Source organism: Bicyclus anynana, chromosome 7, assembly GCF_947172395.1.
Source record: "Bicyclus anynana chromosome 7, ilBicAnyn1.1, whole genome shotgun sequence".
NCBI classification, from domain to species: domain Eukaryota; kingdom Metazoa; phylum Arthropoda; class Insecta; order Lepidoptera; family Nymphalidae; genus Bicyclus; species Bicyclus anynana.
The window spans coordinates 2,163,588-2,187,118 of NC_069089.1; the positions used below are offsets into that span (position 1 = coordinate 2,163,588).

General features: G+C 36.3%; 1 protein-coding gene across 1 annotated transcript; it reads left to right on the top strand.

The window, feature by feature from the left end:
• Positions 1–10,391: 10,391 nt before the first annotated feature.
• On the top strand, positions 10,392–11,702 carry LOC128198267 (uncharacterized). The gene is made up of 2 exons (XM_052882624.1): positions 10,392–10,621; positions 11,354–11,702. The coding sequence occupies exons 1-2, from the start codon at positions 10,392–10,394 to the stop codon at positions 11,619–11,621; spliced, it is 498 nt and encodes a 165-aa protein (XP_052738584.1). The 3' UTR covers positions 11,622–11,702.
• Positions 11,703–23,531: the final 11,829 nt, after the last annotated feature.

Below are 23,531 nucleotides of genomic sequence, written 5' to 3' on the forward strand. Positions count from 1 at the left end.
GTGTTCAATGATCGAATAGAATGGTAATGAATAGTAAATCCGATACCAGATTGTAATTGGATATTAAATGATGTCTGTTGGTTTGTTATCTGCGTTCCAATTCACGCTGACGTGATTCATACATTTTAAATGCGGTGGGTGGAATTTTGATTACGTATAGGTATTACATTTTGCTTTTTCAAATAACGCATTTATATTTTTAAAAATATTTAACAAAAGAGTTTATATTTGTATATAGAGTCATAAGCCTCGAGCATTACTGAAGGTTATTTTTGCCACTCGAGGATTTAATGGTTACATTTTGGTAAATATGATGAGAAATGATTGGCCTTCATACAATAATTGTATTTTGCCCTTAAAATTAACCTCTAATGTCATCCCGTCTCCGACATACTGATTAGTAGTACACTGGTATAAATAATGCCCAATATTTATTTTAAACTCAGTTAAAAATCTTGATTTGCTAGAGCAAAAATTTAATAGCAATATTGAATTTTTTATCCATTAACCATTTATTTTATCTTTTAAGAACTCTGTTCGTAGTTCCATAATACATTTTTATTTTATACTAGCGGACGCCCGCGACTTCGTCCACGTAGAATTCAGTTTTTCAGTAACATACATCCATTCAAACTCTCGCGTTTATAATATAAGTAGGATTCCAAAATTTAATTGAAATATTGTACCGCTTAATAAATATCTTTGTACCACACTATAATGTTGTATAAAAAAAAATATTACTTGCATTTTCGAACACAAAAAAGCACTTAGTCTGCCACCATTTTGATAATAATGAATGAATTTATTACCTTGACTGACGAAGTACAGTTCATCGTCTCTCGCCATCAAAAAGTTGCGGAAATGAAAAAGTTTGAGCTGCTGAGGAAAAAAGTTTTGAAAAGTAGCATCTCAGTTAAACATTTATCTTTCTTGCTGAATGGACTTTGTCTTAAGAGATAAGTTAAAATCCGAGACTTAGTTGAAGATGACTGGACAAAACGCAACTTTATTTTTTTTCCATTTGAACTTATTTACAATGAGAATTGGAACGAAGTAAATGATCATCTTTCACACTTTATTAGCAGCATAGAAGTTGAGTGTTTGTACTTACTTTGAATAAAAAAACACATAAATTGGGAGCAGTTTGAATTAAAAAAATCAAATTTATGTAATCCTTGTTTTTCAGATTTCTTTAAATCTGATTCCGAATTGGTGAATTACTTCAAATGTTTTATGAAATCTAAGTTTGTTGAAGGCTGAAATCCTTCTGAACACTTTTCGTTCAAATCACTTAAGCCGTTTCGTAGTTTTGAGAGGGTGGCCTAAACACACATATATAGGCACCATCTCAAAAATAGTCAGGATTGCTCAATAGGGCCTCAAAAGGACGAGATTAAATGAAACTCGATTTTCGAAAACCAGGGCGAAATCAAGATTTCCTATATTCCCTACTATTAAAAGGGAGTAAAATAGTTTTTAACATCTCACATGCAATGTTAATATTTAAAGGCCTTTAACTTGTTAACGAAAGAAAATAGCAGCTGACGTCACACTGCGCCCACAAAAGGCTGGCCAACCTCACCGATAAACGTCCTCTTTTAACCATAGAATCATACCGCATAGAAGCGCAGTTAGGAAACAAAAAAAAAATTCATTTATATCTCAAATAATCATAGCTAAGTTAAATGCAAATAATTAAGGCGACTGTGTTATAGACCATTTTTTTTTAAACAAAATGTAATGTTTGATCATATATACCTTAACAGCTATTCACAGATATTAATAATAAAGACAATAACCGTCTGTGTAAAGGGCGATTCACAGGAGTATTACACAAGGATAACAAATACCAGCAGCTGGTGCGTCAACTATAAATTTCGTCAGGAGAAAAAAATATTGCCGACCAATAACGGCGAACGTCACTTTATCATTTGTCCCAATGCAATGAAAGATAGAACGATATTTTTAGTTGCTATTGATTGACTATTTTTTGCCATTTGCCTTTTTTCGGTTTGGTCGCATTTAAATAGAAAACTTGCATAAAAAGAAGATTCAGCAATCGGGTAATTCGTGTACATAAATGGCGTCTCTATGAGTAATAACTCTATGGTTCTAACAATGTAAGGTTGCTTTTGTGTCGCTTTCAATTTATTTCCTGCAAAGGGAGTTAGTGGGTCGGAAGAATCGGGAAACTTTTAGCTCGGAACTGGTCGAGCGTGGGGGCGTGATTACGTGCTTTATAACTAGACTTCTATTTTACTACTAGACTTGAAATTAAGAATATTCAGCTCTGTCACAAAATCCTTAGTAAGTTTACATCAAAACTTATTTCTTTTATAAAAAACAAGAAGTGTATGGACGCGATTTCAAAATAACTGTCTTTTCTCAAGTGCTTATGTTTATTTACGTAATACAAAAGCACATACAAACTTTTTTAACATTTTTGTCGGTCTGTCTGTCTATATGTTTGTACAATTAAGTGAACCGACTTAAATGACACTAACTGGGAAATAAAAATGGTTATTGAGTAACATAATTTGAATTTATTTAATTATAAGGTTTTATATCTTAAACTAGCTGATGCCGCGCGGTCTTACCCGCGTGGTTCCCGTTTCCGTAGGAATACGGGGATAATATATAGCCTATAGCCTTCCTCGATAAACGGGCTATCTTACACAGAAAGAATTTTTCAAATCGGACCAGTAGTTCCTGAGATTATCGCGTTCAATCAAACAAACAAACAAACTCTTCAGCTTTATTATATTAGTATAGATAAAGAGTATTGGAGAGACTACTTTTATACCGAAAAAACTATAGTTCACGCGGAATTTGTGAAAAACTGAAATTCACACGGACAAAGTTGCGGGCATCCTCTAGTAAATATATAAGGCAACAAAGACAATCGTATATTAAAATTAATTAAATGCAAAATATTTTCATTTAAATAAAACATTCAAACGCGTGAACGCGTCTGAAAGCGTTAATAAAATTTTGAATTTGGAATTTAATTCCACCATTCGAATGCAAGAAGGTGTTTTTAATGTCGACGAGACAATTTGGTGAAAATATTAAAACCAGAATAGCATTTAAATTAACATAAAACAATACTTAATGGGCATATTTCACTTATTCGCGCTGGTATTACTTTTAATAAACTTGGGGGATATTAAACGATATTATAAAAATCTTTAGGACGCGATGTTTAGATTTCTTGCAAGTAATTTTTAACTTTTTATTTTTTTTCATCAAGTTTAAAAATAGAAAGCTGCGTATTTTGTATTTATTTAGATTACATCTGAATATCATACATTCAGATGTTTTGCTTTGGATTGAGTAACAACTAACAAGCTTGGATAGAAGCTTTCTCAATTCTCTACATGTGTTAAGTCTGCCAATCCGCATTGGGTCAGCGTGGTAAAATATTTGCCCAACCCCTCTCATTCTGAGGGGAGAATCGTGCTCAACAGTGAGCCTCACTCTTAAAACTTCCAGTTAAAACCATTCTAGCACCTATTTTTTACTCATCTCACCTGATGGTAAGTGATGATGCAATCCTTGGAACTCTAACGTCCATCGGCTCTTTGTACTGTGTGTCATAAACAGCTGTGTATAACATAAGAATCTTTTCATCATAGTATTGATTTACACCAAATGAATTCAATCCAACACATTCCACAAAACGTCAGATTTTGTAAAGAGCCGACGTGGGCAGATAAAGCACCCTCCGGTCGAAGCCACAGTAACAAACCCTCGTTTAACGTTCGAAAAATGAAAAACAATTCCAATTTGGCGCGTCAACCGTTCGAATTTGGAACGAGAGGCGGCGAGGCGTGTGGAGCGCCGAAGCGCGTGCTATTGTAGAGGTATGCAAGACCCGGGATGTTAGAATGTATTATTTGGTTTAGAGGTCTTGATTACTAGTTCTAAAATTAGTAATCAAGCCATTAGTAATCAGATCGCTTACCGAAACGGACACACTGTGCAGGGCTTATAAACTTCGTTCTCTATGCTTTGTGTCTGATCACATAGATCTAGCTGTTCACAATACATTTGAGACTTGTTGCCAACCTTTGGTTGATAGTTTTTTCTTAACATAGTGTAAAACAACGTTGCTTTATCGAGACCCACAGAAGTGCGTCAGCCAAATAGAGAGAATGGTTAACAAAGCGACACGTAAGTAGTATATTTACAGGAACCATTTGAGGCTTTCTTTTATTAGCTTGGGTTGGATCTGTAATGCAGATGTCAAGGGGTAGGATTATAATTATTTGGTGGTAAAAACTAACAAATTCAAATCATGAGTTTTAATGTATTGTTCTATAATCTATAAAATTTGGCAACCACTTAGTTATAATTTCTTTTGTTGGCATAACCGATATCGACCTTCGACCATTTATATCGATAATTCTACATCACAGATGAGTATCTGTATACCCAATGATAATTTTATACTACGTCATTGTTTAAACCAGTATAAATGTACCTTGGCGAGTTTGTTGTGGGCTCTTCTCGGACCAAGGTGCATATGTACCCTCGTAACAATTAAATCATTAAATCATGACATAATTTGACGTTACAAAGGGCTTGTAAACTTTGCCTAGAAATAAATGAATTTTGATTTTTTAAATTTTGAATTACGTCGCGTGGAAATCGTCAGCGGTATGGGTAGAATGAAGTTGTGCCTCTTCTACTTGGAAGAACCCCGCTTCCATGTTACAGTGGAATTCACAGACGTGTAGGGCACCCCCAGGGGATGATTCAGCCGCTGAGTGTCGAATTTAACCTTTATATGTTTGAAAAATTGACACTTAGCGGGTGAATGTTTCCCTGGCGGCGCCCCTACAACGTCTATGAATTCCATTGTTAGACTACATCCTTACTTAACATTAAGTGAAATGGCAGTCAAGGGTCTTAATACTTAGGTAATTAAATAGTAAAAAAGTCCAGTCCATTCCAAGCAGCTCGGTGCATGTCGTCGCTCGCTTGTCACTCTGATATCCCCCTCGGTTTAGCGTTTCACTACTTTTAAACCTACAAACTCAATCCTATACAAATAAGATTCTATACTAATATTATAAACAAATCTCTTATCTAGATCTTTCGTTTGAGGTATCACACGATGTAGTTTGCAAATGTTTTTTTTAACTTTCCATCTTCCTCCTCAAAAGTGCCTCCTATATTTAGATTTCATCTATTCACGGTACACGTTTAGGTCACAGGAGTTGTGTACCAAACTTCTTAATTAGTCTAGTAGATCGCAGAAAATTGACGGACATTCGGATGTGAGCGAGTGAGCTTACAAGGGTTTCGTTTCCGTACGTACGTACGTTCGAACCCCTAATAAAAGTTCTATGACAAATTAGCCCTTGGTGATCTCACCTTTTTTTTTTATTCTTTACAAGTTAGCCCTTGACTACAATCTCACCTGATGGTAAGTGATTAAGTGATGATGCAGTCTAAGATGGAAGCGGGCTAACCTGTTAGGAGGAGGATGAAAATCCACACCCCTTTCGGTTTCTACACGGCATCGTACCGGAACGCTAAATCGCTTGGCGGTACGTCTTAGCCGGTAGGGTGGTAACTAGCCACGGCCGAAGCCTCCCACCAGCCAGACCAGGACAAATTAAGAAAATCTCAATCTGCCCAGCCGGAGATCGAACTTAGGACCTCCGTCTTGTATATCCACCGCGCATACCACTGCGCCACGGAGGCCGTCCAACCTTATGTTAAGTGACAATGCAGCTTTTGGAACTGTAATGCTTGCGCACATTCTGGTGATCCGTTGATCACTCGGTTAATTACTTTCACTCGCCTGAACAGGAGCTCCTCATACAGTAGAAAGTGGTACTCCACGTCCTACTGTATGAGCAGCTCCCAAGTGCGACTATCCTCCCTTTATCCGAGGCCTGTAGACTAATCTGTTGACAGCCTAGGCTGTTGACCTATACAGGATCTATATTCAACATTAGTCGGGCTAATTTGAAAGAGGTGTAATAGAAATTACGACATATACAACTACATTGCTAAAGGGAAAACGGGAAATTTAGACGGCCTCCGTGGCGCAGTGGACTTACAAGTCGAGGCCCTGATTGAGGTTTTCTTAATTGGTCCAGGTCTGGCTGGTAGGAGGCTTTGGCCGTGGCTAGTTACCACCCTACCGACAAAGACGTACTGCCAAGCTATTTAGCGTTCCAGTACGACGTCGTATAGTAACTGAAAGGCGTGTGGATTTCATCCTCCTCCTAACAAGTTAGCCCGATTCCATCTTAGATTGCATCATCACTTACTATCAGGTGAGATTGTCAATGGCTAACTTGTAAAGAATAAAAAAAAAGAAAAAAAATACAATATTGGCAATAATGGTTAGGCTACAGATACACTACAGGCTATAAAATGGTAACGCTATGCGTTCATCGAATTTTACTGATATTTTTTTCATAACGGAGGCTATATATGAAAAATCTATTCTTAAGGAGTGAACTCCAATAAGTTATGAAATGACATGCGTTACGTTTTTTGTGCGCAACCTATTCTGCGCACCTTTCACCGTGCGCTGCCGCCAACAGCGTGCACTTACGTGCGCACCCATGTGCACGCTGTAGGCGGGCGCGCACGCCGCGGCCTGCTGCACCTCGGTTGCGCACCTTTCACTTTTAAGGCGCGAGTATTGAGACGTGCTTCGGGGTAACTTTTTGTTTCTTTTTAACATGCACACTTTTTTTTGTTGGTAAACAGTGCACATCGAGTAGGGCTTTAGTAATGCTTATGTTAAAGAAGACTAAATTTATAGAATTGTAAAATAACTAATAGACTTTGTAATATACTTCACATTATATATTTTACTCTTACAATGATATAATCATTAAAACAAATTAGAAAGTTGCGCACTAAAGGTGCGCACCAAAAACGTGACACTTTTTCGTTAGTTCAGTTGGTTTTACCCCTCGGATTTTTCTCATACCGGGCGCCTTATATATAAAAAATCGATTCTTAAGGAGTAAACTCCAAAAAATAAAAAATAAAAAAAATACAATATTGGCAATAATGGTTAGGCTACAGATACACTACAGGCTATAAAATGTACGATACTATAAAAGTTAACTTGCAGGAAAACTGGATTAAATCTGGTACAACAATGGACACCGCCATTAACACGCAGTATATCAGTTACAGTGCCCATGTTACGACCGCACCATATATACAATATACATATATAACATCTAGGATTGCTCTACCTTGTTTGAACAGTGGCATGATCATGGTTTTTAACTGGGGTAGGGTAGGTTTTTCGGCGTCCGTGGTGGTATGCGCGGTGGATTTACAAGACGGAGGTCTATGGTTCTGGCTTTGGTTTGGTTTGGTTCGGCCGATTGAGGTTTTTTTAATTGGCCTAGGTCTGGCATGGCTACCGGCACTTTTAAGAACGTACCGCCAAGAGATTTAGCTTTCCAGTCCGATGTCCTGTAGAAACCGAAAGGGCAACAAGTCAGTTAGTCAGTTGCTCTGCTTTACACAATGGTTTTCCAATTACTATAAGAATAGGTATTCCAATAAAAAAAACCTGCTCATGACTAAGGGCCCCGTATGGGTTCGAAACTAGTCGGGCATACTCCGACCTAATATCACGTGAGTTTTAGCCGTGCTTCATAATCAATTAAAACTAAAACTGTAAATGATTTAAGATTGCTTACATGATTAAAAATCTAAACGCACGTAGGTACCTCTTATACAGAATTAAAGTATTGCTACCCAAGGGACTAAAAACAAATTTAAAATAGCATAAAATAGATTGATAAAATCAACATAAACGCGATCGAAGCCGACGGCAACTTAAACTAATAAACCAGGAACGTAAAACTGTTTACAAAGGCATATCGGCCCCGCTGAAGGGGTTTCCAAGGGAATTAATCATTCAAGTGATAGAGGAGCAGCATTGAATGCCGCTTCTATCAATAATTGAAGAGGGAAACGGTTATGAGGCCGTTACTAGTCGAGGATGGGAGAGCTGCCAGATGGACTGATAACGTATTTGAAACCTAATAGACAGAACTTACAGGCCGCAAACATTGAATTTGATAGGTAAGTATACAGATAGATATAAATATATGAAATGCTGTTTGCTAGGTACTCTGAAATTCATTTTTATTAAACGCTTTTATTTAACTTGCAATGTATGTAGGATGTTACGGTGGATTCTTTGAGCTCAATTTTGATGTAGATATCTTCAACCGATTGAGCTGAAATTTTGTATACACGTTAAGATTGGATGACAATGCACGATATATTTATATGACGTTATTCTAAATAAAATATGACGGAAAAGTTATTTTTAATGTACTTCTACAATATGGGTATCAAATGCGTGTCGCGCAATTTGAAAATAAACTAGTACCAATTTAATTATGTAAATTGATCTGGTAACTTTATTATATTTCCAATTTTAATTTTGAGTTAATAGTTAAAATGTTGAAAGAAAAAAATATTTTCTTCTTTTTAGAGCGTATATTATAAAAGCTTTTTTTATAAAAGTTTTTTTTTAAAAGTTTTTTTACTTATAATTTATATTTGTATGAGTACGATCTTTCCACATTTTGATGCCTTAAAATGATGATTTATAAATGCTTTTATCAATGATTATTTTATACTATAGATCGGTTACGACCCTACCACTGCAAAAAGCGATCCGAATAATAGGCACACTGAGTGCACACATGCACAATTTTGTCTTTAATTCCATTGTATACTCAAAAGCACAATTATCCGACCACTTTAATATACTCGCGTCATATTAAAGTGGGATAATTGGCTTTTTTAGTATATATAGTTTTTAAACCTCCTGAATACACAACTCGGTATTGTAGACGATTTTTAGGTATTATTTGTTTAAATAACGTTCGTTGTTGACCACAACTAATATTGAGTTGTGTATAAATTTCATCTTTTGAGCGCCTCTATTTTCATGCGCTAGTAACACATCTAACAGTATTTAATATCATTGACTTTTATGGATCTTCTGATGAAAATACTTGTTGGACCAAACGTAATTACAAATTTAGCAGTATTCTTATATGAGGGCTAAAAAATCCATTAAAAAAAACACTTTCTTCGCTTTTTCACTCACAGAAAATTTGGGGGCATGGCAGTGCCACCTCCAAGTCATGCCGTACCATCCATAATGAATACAGGCAAAGATTACGTTGTGGGCAAAACTAGAAGCCTGATATTCAAAAGAAAACAGACATTGTTACTGTTTTCAGATAAGGCAAGATATACAATCAATATTATAATTACAATTGACGTTCAACCAAAATCAACTCCAACCATCGACTAAAACGTCTTGTAGATAGGCTGCAAAGCAAATATTGAAATTAATATTTGCATTATGGATTAACTAATCAATCTTGAATCTAATCTAATACGTAAATCGGTTTACATATCGACCGCGCCGGATAGGTTTACGATAGAATTAGTAATGGTCGACGGAGATCACTCCAATGCTACGTTTTATCAATAATTGAAGAGGCACTAATGATTGTGCCAACGATATAAAATGACCCGGCGATAGATAGATAGATATACCTCAATTTATGAAGTAAAGAAAGAAAATATCTTTTGCCCTACTCTTCCTCAAAAACGCTGCCATTATCGTTCTACAGCGGGGCAAAAGACCATTTTATGCTCTAGGGGTTTTTTAATTTTTGTCTGTTACGAGTTAGCCTACTCTAAAACGAAAAAGGAAGGAAAAATTCGTAAATAGTTTAATCATGCTAAAATAATGTCCTGCTGCTTATTATTCTATTATTATTTACAGATATATTTTCTGAAGTATAGTATGTATGTACTTTTTAAACATGTATTCTCTACTAGCTGACGCTGCGCGGTTTTACTTGCGTGGTTCCCGTTCCCGTAGGAAAACGGGGATAATATAGCCTATAGCATTCCTCGATAAATAGGCTATCTAACACTGAAAGAATTAGTACTAGGAATTCCTGAGATTAGCGCGTTCAAACAAACAAACAAACAGACTCTTTAGCTTTATAATATTAGTATAGATAAAACTTCCCTTTGAACTTCACTCTATCTATTGCTGAACACTGCAATAAAATCCGTTGAATATTTTAATCTGAGCATACACACAGCGGAAGTGACTTAATTTTTTAATATGATATGATAATTATGACAAAGACATAACGTGATTAAACCGGCCCTTAGTCTGTCTTCTCATGTTTTTCTTATAATCATTCAATATTGAGCAGCTCCGAGCATTCAACATCATAATCGTGTACACAATATGTATGTAAATTTTGATGGACCAAGCATTTTAATTGGTAAACCAACGTTATTGGCAATAAACTTGAATCATTTACCGAATAATCAAGACCGAAACGACGATGTCGTTAAAAATTCAATTATACTTCACTCTTACGTTCATTTCATTCGCATACAGTGAGAATATAATTATAAAATTAAAAACAAAACAACTCATCGACAGCATAATTTCGGATACATCTGTTAAATATTTAACGAAACTGGCACAGGTGTTTGCTAAAAAGGCAGCTGAGACTTTTATAAAGGAAATAAAGAATAGAGAACATTTATTAGACGATTCTTTGAGAATTAAGTAAGTATTCTACAAAAAAATATTAAGAAAAAAGGACATTCCAATGTTTCATGAATTATCAGATAAATATTGTAGACGCGACGTCTTTTTAAAATTAGTTTCGAGTGAAACTACAGAAAACATCTGCTGGGATTTGTCACTTTTTCGCGGAGTTTAGCAAAATATATTTTAGTATTAAGTGATCGCATGTAGATACCTTAGACCCACAATGCTATTGCAATTTGTTTTGCCAAGCTATTTTTATAGCTGAAGTGGCAATGGGCGGGGCACATAGTTTGAAGAGCCGATGGACGTTGGGGTCCCAAAGTGCTGGAATGGCGACCTCGCACTAGAAAGCGTAGTTATGAACCCTCCACCAGATGGACTGACGACATCAAACGAGTCGCAAGGATTCGCAGAATGCAGGTGGCTCAGGATCATGATGTTTGGAAGTCCCTACAAAAGGCCTATGTTCTGCTGATATGAAGAAGCTTATAGTGATAATAATAAATAATTGATTAAGTAATGATCGGATGTTACCATGACCAATGTTTGACGTGCTCTCCAAGAAACATCGGATTGTAGCAACATTATCTTCACAATCGACTAAAAATACTGAGAATTACTTGAAAAACATGTTCAAAATTTCATAGCCCAACCCAATTCACACTGAGACTACATTTTAACTATAGATTAACCTATATTTAACTCATAGATGTGTGTGTATCAAATAAGTTTAAGTTTTTCTTCCAGCTCATATAGCTTTTTAAAAAAGAAACCTGTCCATAAGATCATATCTACAACGACTAAAAGGAGTGCAACAGTTGAAGAGAGACTAACAGAAGACGAAGCTTACAAACTGCTGGACAAGCCGTATCCTGATGGAGATAACTTAGGGTGGCATTCTCAAGAGAAGATTTTAGATGATGAAGATACGGAGACGAAAGCGATTCCTGTGTACGGTGTCATGAAAGTCAATGGAATTTATGTGCGAAGGTTGTTAGGCGTTGGAATGATTTAACTGTTAAATTAAAAAGAAGTAAAGATAACAATATGACTAAAAATAATTGTATAAGAATAGACATTAAAATATGTAATTATGTAATGTGTCTCTTTACAAAGTATAATACAGAGGTATGGAGGTAGGTACCTTAAAATCTAGGTTAATTTTAAACTTAAACCTAACCATAAACTTTTTCTACACTCTGAAACTTAAGTTAAACAAAATGTATAAGTTAACTTATTTATTGCTCTAAAACCAAATTGTTGAATGATATGTATTTTAAAAGGTATTCTTACATAGAGACTCTAGTAGAATTTAACAGATTTTTCTTTTTTTTATTCTTTACATGTTAGCTCTTGACTTAAATCTCACTTGATGGTAAGTGACGATCTATTTGAAGCAGTCTAACTTGTAAGTTAGCATGCTTCAAATGTTAGATTGCATCATCACTATTACTTACTTAGGAGGAAAATGATAATCCCATCTCATTCGGTTTCTACACGACATCGTACCGGAGCGCTAAATAGCTTGGCGGTACGTCTGTGCCGGTAGGTGGTAACTAGCCAGCCTCCCACCAGCCAGATCTGGACTTAAGAAAACCTGAATCAGCTAAGCCAGGGATCGAATCCAGGACCTCCGTCTTATAAAGCCAAGCATACCACTACTCCACTACTCCACGGAGGACGTCTAGCTATTACATGCTGTGTATTTATTTGTTTCTTGTTGTTCCATAAAAATGACTTTCATTTTATACAAAAGATTGTTTGGAATATAACAACAAAATCAGCATATTGCGAGTATATTCATATCTGCCTAAGGTCGTCTCCGTCGCGACCTCCCAAGGAATAGGATATAAATTGAAAATCGTTCTATTTGAACATCAAACGACCCCTACCCTTTGTGGATTTTTATATGATCCTACATTTTGGTGCTTCGTAACAATATCCGGACATTATTTTCGTCATATTATCGTCAGGAAAGGCTTAGACTGTGATTTGTTGACGTCATTATTTTGAAGATTTCGCTTCGGGAAAATTCTTTGGCCATTTCTTCTGAGGCCACGGATTTCTGTTTACTGGTGCTTACATAATTGTCAAGAATATCAATATCAAGAATTAAAGACAGTAGATGGACCATAAAAGTCACAAACTGGAAAGGTCCACCTGGAAAAGAGAAGCGTCGGCAGACCAACTAAAAGGTGGGCTGATGACATCATTATCAAAACAGGGCGAGAATGGATGTCTCTCGCAAAAGATAGAGATTACTGGAAGAAGAAAGAGGAGGCCTTCACCCAAACGGGATCCACATCACAAGAAGATAACTAACCATATTAACATTAGAATTAATATATAGATATAATTATAATTTAAACTAACACACCTAACAAACGTTTGAAATGTAAATTGATGTGGAAATAAAAGGCTTTATTATTATTATTATTATTACATAATTGTCATTAATATTATGACTTTGTACTGACTGTTATTATATTTCTTTGTCCAATAAATGACAACTTGTAATGTTTGCAGTAACCGCAATGATATTAGAAAGGCGAAGGTTTGTATGTGTTTGGTACGCATGCACGCCACAACTACTGGACCGATATGACTAAAATTTTAAATCATGATTATCATCATCATCATCATCATCATCATTAACTATCGATGGTCGTCCACTGCTGGACATAGGCATCTTGCATGGACTTCCAAACAAAACATTTGCGAGCCGCCAGCATCCAGCAGCTCCCTGCAACAACGTGAAAAACGTAGTAAGAAATCTATAACTACTAATATTATAAAGAGTTAAGGTTAGTGGTGTTGTAGGCGGTAATCTGTGATCTACTGAACCGATTTTGAAAATTCTTTTATCACTAGAAACCTATCTTTTTTATACCCTACCATATGCTATATTTTATATCCGTATTCTCACGGGAACGGGAACTACGCGGGTAAAACTGCGTGCCGTCAGGTAGTCATTCAATTACGAAGCTGTAAAAACATAAAAGTTAAAAAGCGATTTTTGAATAGTTCCAAATAATGATTTACCTACTCTTGGTAACACATAAACTTGGTAAGACCCTATGAACCAGCTTACAAATGTGTATAAAATATCCTTTTTCGAATACCTCTATAACGATTACGCCACATTCTTACAGTGCACCAAGTTCATACAACATATTGCTCAACATTTAGCAAGTGCAGCTGAAGGAAGCAATGCCTTCAATTTCGCTGAGTACCCACCATTCAGCCAGCAATTAGATAAAGTAGCGCTGTAGCGCTGGACTGAAGCGGAAACTTATTTCACAGCCAATTTTATACTCACGTAAGCGTACCTTCACACTACATGGAGTTATGAAGATAAAATCTCTAATGAAACTAATTTTTTACCTTTAATCAGATTGAGAATATAATGGAAGATAATAAAAAGCCCTGTGAGTATTGGGATCGACTCCACTGACCACAGACGACATACTTACATCTTTGTTTTTCTGATTGTGTAAATGCTATAAGCTCCTTAATGGGACCTCAGCGGCATCACCGAGGGGTTTGGATGAGAGCAGAAGCGTGTGGGCGGAACGACTCTCTAAGGGCGTCACTTCTAAGAATCGGACCTCGGCTTAGAAGGCCTTATTTGAATGGTGTTTTGGCCTGAGTGTATCAGTTCGAGTGCCCACGAAATCTTGGGCTAAAAAACCCTCCTCCGGGTGACGTCAGATATCGATGACGACATAAATCATGTCGCTGAGAATCTGATGAAATGCACCAACTGTGGAACTTGCTTGTTTAGATCGTGTATTTTCATTTTTGACTTCAAGAAACATAAAAGAAACATAAAGGCATTTCATATATTCGCAGTGTGTATTAGTAACGAGAATTATTTGAAAATGTAAACAATTTAAACTGGCTACAACAGTAGTTGCAACGCATTTCAGTTGCGACTGTCGTGTTCAATTTTCAAATCTTGTGTGAACATGCTCTAAAGTAAATATAGTGTATACTGGCGGTTCGATCAACAACGCGACAGCACTTTGATCAACCATTTTTAGTTTAAACTTTAAATTGCTAGTGCAAACTGGAATCCTATCCGCCGCGAGTTTAATAGCTTCCACAGTTACAACATAACTATGGTCTAGCTAACAGCGCTGAACTGATTTCAACTTTTACACCATCTTAATATTTTTTTTTCTGGCTGCCACAGCAAGGTTTGCTGTTCGAGCGTATGTTATGTACGGAAACGCGTATGTATTTCTTTTTATTATAATAATATTAGCCTTTGAAGATAGCCTTTGATATTCAAGAACCGTCGGAGTGTGCAACGGAACCTTCACTTCCCACTCAGCCCCTTTCCCAACGCGCGCTGCGAGCGGCCGCTTGCACCACCGTGTCGCAGTTTGGATCGCGCTTTGCAAGAACCAGCTCATGACTAAAGGCCCCGAATGGGTTCGAAACTAGTCGGGCATACTCCAACGTTTGTATCACATGAGATTTTGCCGTGTTTTATTATAAATTAATATTACCCTTTTTATGTATGTTAACTTTGGATAGCGACACACAAGCTGCGCATCTGATATCGTTATTGAGATGTAATGAAAATCTTCTAGGATGTATTAGCAAGTTAAACAAACCAATCTCAAATTATTGTTTGCCTGTATGTACAATATTCCTTTTTGCCCTGTTTTGGTCCTTCAAGTTTGTGCTCGATGTGGGTACGACAACGTCAAACGTTCTGGGAAGTTTAGAACTTAGAAGAATGAGGGCCGATCCCTTGTTATTATTGAGGCTTTTATGAGTGAATGAAATATTATTAATATAATTATGTTTACATGATGAAAATAATGATGTCAATATTGATAATTGTGATGGTACTGATGATTTCGATGATAATATTAATGGTGTAAGGGCCGAAGACGTAGCACGATATATATAATAGTAAAATAAAGAAATAGAATGGATAGAAAATGATGATGTTAGCGATGATTTAATTCTGCTGTTAATGATGAATCATATAATTTAAATTATTACTCGTGATAATGCAAACTAACTGCTAGTTGACTTTGTTGAATAAATAAAGCTATTAAAACATTCATTCAATTATTCACTCCAGCGAGTTTTGATTGGTAAACACGCGGCGTTTATTTTTGCGTTCACATTCTGTTCGTCGGAGCTTTAACAATGTGTCAACAGCACTGAAATTCTGAACAACTTTAACCATTTATTAATCAACTTCACATATTGATGAATTTTCACTGATTCTTAAGTTGGTCGATTTTGAAATCTACTTACTTTGAAAGAGAAAATACATTGGAGTTATAGAGTTGATCGAATCGTAAGTTGGCCACAAGAACTCCTAATCTTCATAGGAATTAGGAGGAAAGCCCCTTCGAGTTGGGAAATACGCAGATAATTTGTCGAGGTATATGTTTCATCACATACATAAAACTTAGTTTTTAATATGATATTATTATCTAAATAATTATTATCTTAAATCATATTTAGTACTTAATTAAAAATATATAAGTACATAGTAAAAATTCGTCGGAAGCAAAATGAATCAAAAGAGAACATAAAAAACAAAAGTACTGCTAAACGTTGTTTGAGTTGTTTCCACTACAAATTATTCTCCTAAACAAGCCTTATTAAGGCACAGCTGCTACAACAAAGGCATTGAGTTAAACGCCAGTGGAACGGAAAGGAAAAACCCTTGTAATTTGAAAATGTTGAACCGAGACCGTGCTAAAAGCGGCGTCTTAAACAAAGAAACGGCTCTCATTACTGTTGTATCAGAATTACTGGGTAAGGTTTTGGGAGAAAAAATAATACAGGTACGAGTAGACTCCCCTGAACGACCCAGTGGTGTGAGATTTATATTTGTTAGATAACAGTAAAAGCTTCTTACTTGTACGATATTTTCCGTAAATGTAAAGTACATAAGTTGATAAACTAAAGAATTGAAGAACTAAAGAACCCACATCCTCTGGAATCGGAGGCAGAGGTCATATCCACTGGGCTATCACAGCTCTCTAGAATTTACAATATACTCGTACTTATGGTAATTAGTAAGGGATTAAACGAGATACATACGAGCCAAAATAGACCAGGGGATATGACCTCTGCTTCGAATCTGGAGGGCGTAGGTTCGAATACGGTCCGGGGCATTCACCTCCAACTTTTTAGATATGTGCATTTAAGGTATTTTTTTTTAAAGAACTAGTCGGGAAAGACTGTATTAGGAGTCGGTACGATAGACCGACGGGGCGGGGATCGAACCACCACCCCTATTACCGGTGAGCTATTGAAGCTATATAATTAATGATATATCACGTGTCTCGAATAGTGAAGAAAAAACATCGTGAGCCAACATTGCATACCTGAGAATTTTCTTAATTCTCCACGGCCAATCCGCTTTGGGCCAGGGTGGACTATTCGCCTAATCTTTTATTCTGAGAGATGATCATGCTCAGCAGTGAGCCGAATGTGAGTTGAAAATGAGTAATCAAAATGAGTACACGAGATACGTTATCTAAACTAATATTATAAATATTATAAGAGTTTGTTTGTTTGAACGCGCTAATCTCAGGATCTACTGGTCCGATTTGACAAATTCTTTCAGTGTTAGATAGCTCATTTATTGAGGAAGGCTATAGGCTATATTTTATTCCCGTATTCCTACGGGAACCACGCGTGTGAAACCGCGCGGCGTCAGCTAGTAATAAGTAAAGATTACTTACTTACTTACTTCCTTCGGCGCTACAACCCTTTGTGGGTCTTGGCCTCCTCTACCACTTTTCTCCATCCATTTCTATGCCTTGCCTTTCTTTCCCACGCAGATATTTTTTCCATTTTTTTGCAGGTGCTCTTTAACACAATCTAGCCATCTTTTTTAGGTCTTCCTTTTAATCTTTTTACCTGTGGCCTCCATTTTGTCATCACTTTAAGTCCTCTAGTATTTGGCATCCTCTCTACGTGTCCTAGCCAATGAAGACGTTGGGCTTTACAATGTCGTACTATTGTTTCGAATTTCACTAATAAGTAAAGCCGTATTTTAGCAGAGGCGTAACACAAATTCCTGTTCCAATATTTTCCAATTCCCAAAACTCTCTCGTTAGTTCGGCAAACTTTTAATTCCGTCGGTGTCGCGTGCCACATAAATCCGCGAAATGAATCCCTCTGTGGCGTGGTTATTAGGGCGAATTTACGACCGCGAAGATCTATTTGTTAGCTTACAGCTGGTTTAAAAGCCTACACAAATATTTATGTTTGTAAGCAACAGTTTCTGTCGCTGTAATAAGCCTGCGTGTTCCGGGGTAAGCTGCATCATCGCTTACTATCAGGGCCTAGCCAAGTTGACTTTCTACGATCGAAAACGCTCACGAAATCTTAAAAAATGTATAGGGGCCAAAGTTCAACATCGATATGTAGCATGATCGACGCGACGAATAGAAAAGTCGTAGCCATATTTACCACGATATCTATTTGTTCCTAGTACAAATATAAATAGAGATCGCTAATTGGTAGCCAAGTTGTCAATTTTGACAAGCGCTTACGATTCAAAGTCGAAGTTCATAGACGATACGTAGACGATCGCGTAAACCGTATCGTCAACGCTACAAAATGGCCGTCTTGCAAACAGCTGATCGAATACAGAAGTGTAGTTTAACAATGAGTTGCTTTGATACGTGTTATTATTTAACCCACTTCAAAAAAAGGAGGAGGTTCTCAATTCGTCTGTATGTTTTTTTTTTGTATGTATGTTACCTGATTACTCGAAAACGCCTGAACCGATTTCAATAATATTTTTTTTGTTTGAAAGGGTCCTATTGTCGGTGCTAAACCGGTGTTGTGTTAATATAAGCCGTTTCTGATAGAATTACATGAAAGAACATTGTCTGAAAAACCTAAATCTTTATGATATTCTTACATGGCACGAATTAATACATCATTGGACTAGCACTGCCTTCAAACTGATCATCAGTTAGAACATAATATGATAGATAGAACTTTGTATGATGTTATTTTTCGCTTTTTAGTTTAGTCAGTATGTTTTATGTTATTGAAGTCGGTTAAATTTTTTTTATTGAAAATGAAAATTATAATAATCACCGTGTTTAAAACATAATTTTGAATTTCAATTAGGATAAGTGAGGCAGTCGCTCGCACGTAATTATTTACTTCGCCTTATATGATTGAGATAAACTTCTTTAAAAGAGTGCACGTAGTAAGAGGTCTTTAGTCCTCTATATTAATAAAAAATGTGCCAGGAGTTTTCACCATTATCAGCATATTTTAATGACTAATGAGGAATACGTTAATATATTATTTAAAGAAACCAAAAATTTAAATTTTAACTATGTCTTTTGGTAACGCTAACTCAAAACTATCAAAAAGATAAACATCTTTGACGTACAACATGTTTTAGTTAAATTAGTAATAAACTCTAATTAACTGTCTAACATTTAGTCATATAAAAAAAGAAAAAGTATTTACTATTCCGTTGCAACCATACAGGTTGAATTTTGTTAGTCACCAAACATTAACGGATTGATAAATATATTGACAGACAGACGAGATCCAATGAATCATTGTCGAGATCGATTTAAATGTTTGTTTGTTGTGTTACCCGCCTGTACCTTTATAAGTATTCTAATGGCCTAAAATTCAAATTTTATAAATTAAAATAAACATTGAGTTTTACGAACTTAACTTTTTACGAAATATAAATTACTTTATTCAACAATAACCTTTAGATTGTCGTCTGGCGTTAAATAGATTGACAAAATCTGAGGGCCTAGTGGTAGTTTGATACTGTTACTGCCACGTAACGTAAACGCGAATTTCTAAGGAATTGAAACAGTGCCATCTACTGGCACCACTGCACAACTGTTTCAATTCCATATAAATTTGCGTTTACGTCAACGTGATAGTAACAGTATGAAAATATTGAAACTCCCACTAGGCACACTGAATGTCAACGACGTCGAAGCTAAAGGTTAGTTAACCAAAATTTTGAGAGTTCAGTGAGCCTGTTTTTGACCGGTGTGTTTAGTTTGTCTGCAATTTTCTCAAAAACCAATTTTGATGAGACACAATATTTTCATTGTACAATTAAGCAGGTATACCTAAATAAATTGAAAAACGACCATTTTCATTTGGAAAAATATTTTAAATATTATTTCAGTACTTTCGACTTTATACATTCAAAAACATACTGTATATAACTTTGGATAATCAAAATGAAGTGGCCCATACATTAGTCTTCAGTTCATTTGACTGGCAAGTGGCACGCAATTAAAATTCTAGCGGCATTCGTCAAAGGGACACTGTCTCTCGATACACACGCAAACATTTGTCACTTGTCTTGTAATGTGCCAGACACCGGTTACAGGCGGCGTCTCTAAACAAGCTACTTTATAACAAATCTTAATCGTAGTTGTATGTATGTTGTTAAGTATGTTTGTATCTTTGTTACACAATCACGCAAAAGCGATTGAATGGATTTTGATTACTTTGAACAAATTAAAGTCTTTTGATTTGATTTTATTTCAATTAGTTATACGAGTAATGTATAACTAATATGATTTTCACTACTCTTGCTCAAAAACACTGTCATATTACCACTCCACAGCGGGGCTAAAAAAGCATATTAGCCTCTAGGGGCTAAAGTGATTTTGTTTTTTTAATTCTTGTCTGTTACGAGTACTAGCCAAGTACTAGCCTACTATAAAACGGAGGAGGTTTTATTCGAAAATAGAATCATTATAGGTAAGGCACTGATTGTTTCGATAAAATAAATAAAAAACTTTAAATTGGAATGAAATAGAGCGTTATTGTCTGTAGAATGCGTTTATTTTTTTATTTAATTTTTATTGAGTTGCGAATAGAGCGAGATTTTTGCCTCTTTCTCATGTGAAAAAAATAAAATTAAAGGCGTAGCGTGTCTTGGATCAAATCATTGGGGCCCTGTATCGAAATTAGTTTAGGGGCCCAGGATAAATATTTCTCACAAAAGAAACAAAAATGGTTGCTTAAAATAAATATGAAAGTGACTTAACCTATGTAAGATGTTTCCGTTTTTCACGCTGATGCTTGATGCTTCACGCATAATCCGAGAAAATATTTATTACTTTTTTTGAATTTTGTCATTTCTGAATTGGCTCTAAAGGCAGATTTTTATATGATTTTTTATGATTAGAACCATCAGATGGATTACATTTTACCAATTTTTTGTTTTACACGTTTTGACGGCCTCCGTAGCGCAGTGGTATGCGCGGTGGATTTACAAGACGGGGGTTCTGGGTTCGATCCCCGGCTGGGCCGATTGAGGTTTTCTTAATTGGTCTAGGTGTGGCTGGTGGGAGGCTTCCGCCGTGGCTAGTTACCACCCTACCGACAAAGACGTACCGCCAAGCGATTTAGCGTTCCGGTACGATGTCGTATAGAAACCGAAAGGAGTGTGGATTTTCATACTCCTCCTAACAAATTAGCCCGCTTCCATCTTAGACTGCATCATCACTTACCATCAGGTGAGATTGTAGTCAAGGGCTAACTTGTAAAGAGAATAAAAAAAAAAATCAATGTGTAGTATAAATGTACCTATGCCATACATTATATACCATACATTCATTAAACTATTATTAATTATGCCAACAACATACAATGGCATCGTTAGGGAACATTCTGAGTGTACCCAAAACCATAAAAAATTGCATATGTTTACATTTTTTAAGACTGTTAAAACATGAATTGCATAATTTCATAAGATTCCATCTCAACACACACACGACTATAAGTTTACATCAAAAATATTAAACCGATAGAACGGATAGCGAAACTGATGTTCCACAGAAAACGTCTGAGGATGAAAGGCCAGACAGGAGCGTCTCGATCCTTTCTATTCTTGGAAGTTTTACTGGCAGCGTCATAGCGTTTATTTATCATCTAATATCGCCGGCAGCATTGTGCGGCGCATCAATAATTCATGCAGCCTGAGAATTATAGCGAGGACGATCTCGGAGGATTTTCCCTCGATTTCTGACGCACTATCGATTGTATCAGAAGATATTGTGTTTGTGAATATGAAGAGCGTTGTATATTATATCTTACTAGCTGACGCCGCGCGGTTTTATCCCCGTGGCACCAGTTCCCGTAGGAATATGGGGATAACATATAGCCTATAGCCTTCCTCGATAAATGGGCTATCTAACACTGAAATAATTTTTCAAATCGGAACAGTACTTCCTAAAATTAGCGCGTTCAATCCAACAACAAACAAACAATCTATTCTGCTTTATAATATTAGTATAGATATCAATCGTAACATAGTTGTAACTGTAATGTTCTGTAGAATAATTGAATTGTGCATGCGAGATGCGACTTATCATCATCATATCACTATCAGCCTATGGACGTCTACTGCAGGACATAGGACTTTTGTAGACACTTCCAAACATAAAGATCCTGAGCCGCCTGCATCCAGCAAATCCCTGCGACTCGCTTTATGTCGTCAGTACGCCTGGTGAGGGGTCGACCAACACTGCGCTTTTTAGTGAGGGGTCGCTATTCCAACACCTTGCGAATTATAATATTACTTAATGATAATACTATAAAGCTGAAGAATTTGTTTGCTTGGTTGAACGATGGTCTGATTCAAATTAATAAAAATTGCAGTTTTATATTTATCCACATTTATTGAGGAAGGAATAATTTAACATTAGGCTATTACGAGTAGTATACAAGAGATACTCGTAATCTTACGCTAGTGAAATCGTGAGACATAGTGTGGGCATAGCTATTGAGTTATAAATAAAAAAGTTAGTATATTAATAAAATTGTGACAGTGTAAATTTTAAATGATATTTAAATTATTATTCAAATTAATTATTAAAAAAAAAATTGTAGGTAGTAAGTAATTTGCATGCCAAATAGGCAAGATACATTTCCCATTTGCATCATCTACCACCTGTCTACTCATGTATCAGCAAATGAATAAATTTATTGATTGATTGATAACGTGTAAACTGTCTAAAGTAACTGATGGAACATAGAACCACCAGTTTTAGACTCTCTGTTATGCTAGCATTGTATAATAGAACTTCACCCATTTTAGACATATTTTTATAGTATAGTAGGAAATAGTAGTCTAAAAAGGTTATGACGTCGCTTGAACTCGTGTTGGCTCGTGCCGACGCTAGGTGGCGCGACTTGTTTCCGTAAATAGTAGGGAGTTAGAGAGGGGTAGCGATCGGTTGGCGGGAACGACTTACAATATAAGGCGCTCGTCGTACTGTCGGTGTAATTCTTGGGTTAGTTTGGGTTGGTTGGATTGGTTGGGAAAGGCGGGGAGAGTGACTTGAGAGGAAAAGGAGAGTGTTAGTCGACTGTCAAAGGATCTTTTAACCCTACATACAGCGTTCACAAGTGCGTGAACTCCACTCAAGGTCATTCTCTGCCATTCTAGGGTCTTATTTTAGTTATAGTTTGGTTTGTCAATTAAGTTGTCCTTACAAATATCGTGACATTTGTTCGTCATAAGTTTTCTTATTTTTTAAATCCACTTTTGAAGTTTCTGATAAAAGTATATTTAAATAGGATCCCTTACAGAATAACACAGGTCCATCAATAAAAAAAAGGTATATATAATGCCGCTTGATGATAAATAATCGAACAAGTCGTGCTTTGTTTTGTTACCATTATGCCAACTCAACTGTCCCACGTAAATACGGGCGGCAGATTGGCTGTTGGATTTTCGCTGTGACGTCACAGTCATTACCACACGCGAGCCTGATAATAATTACTTTGTACCAGCCGTCGGCAGTCGGCACAGACGGATACAATGCTACAATGCTCGTTGATACTGTCAGATACAGCGGGGCACAGAAAGATTGCAGATCTGTTTGGAAATACTGGACTCGAATTATGTAGGTACCTTTGA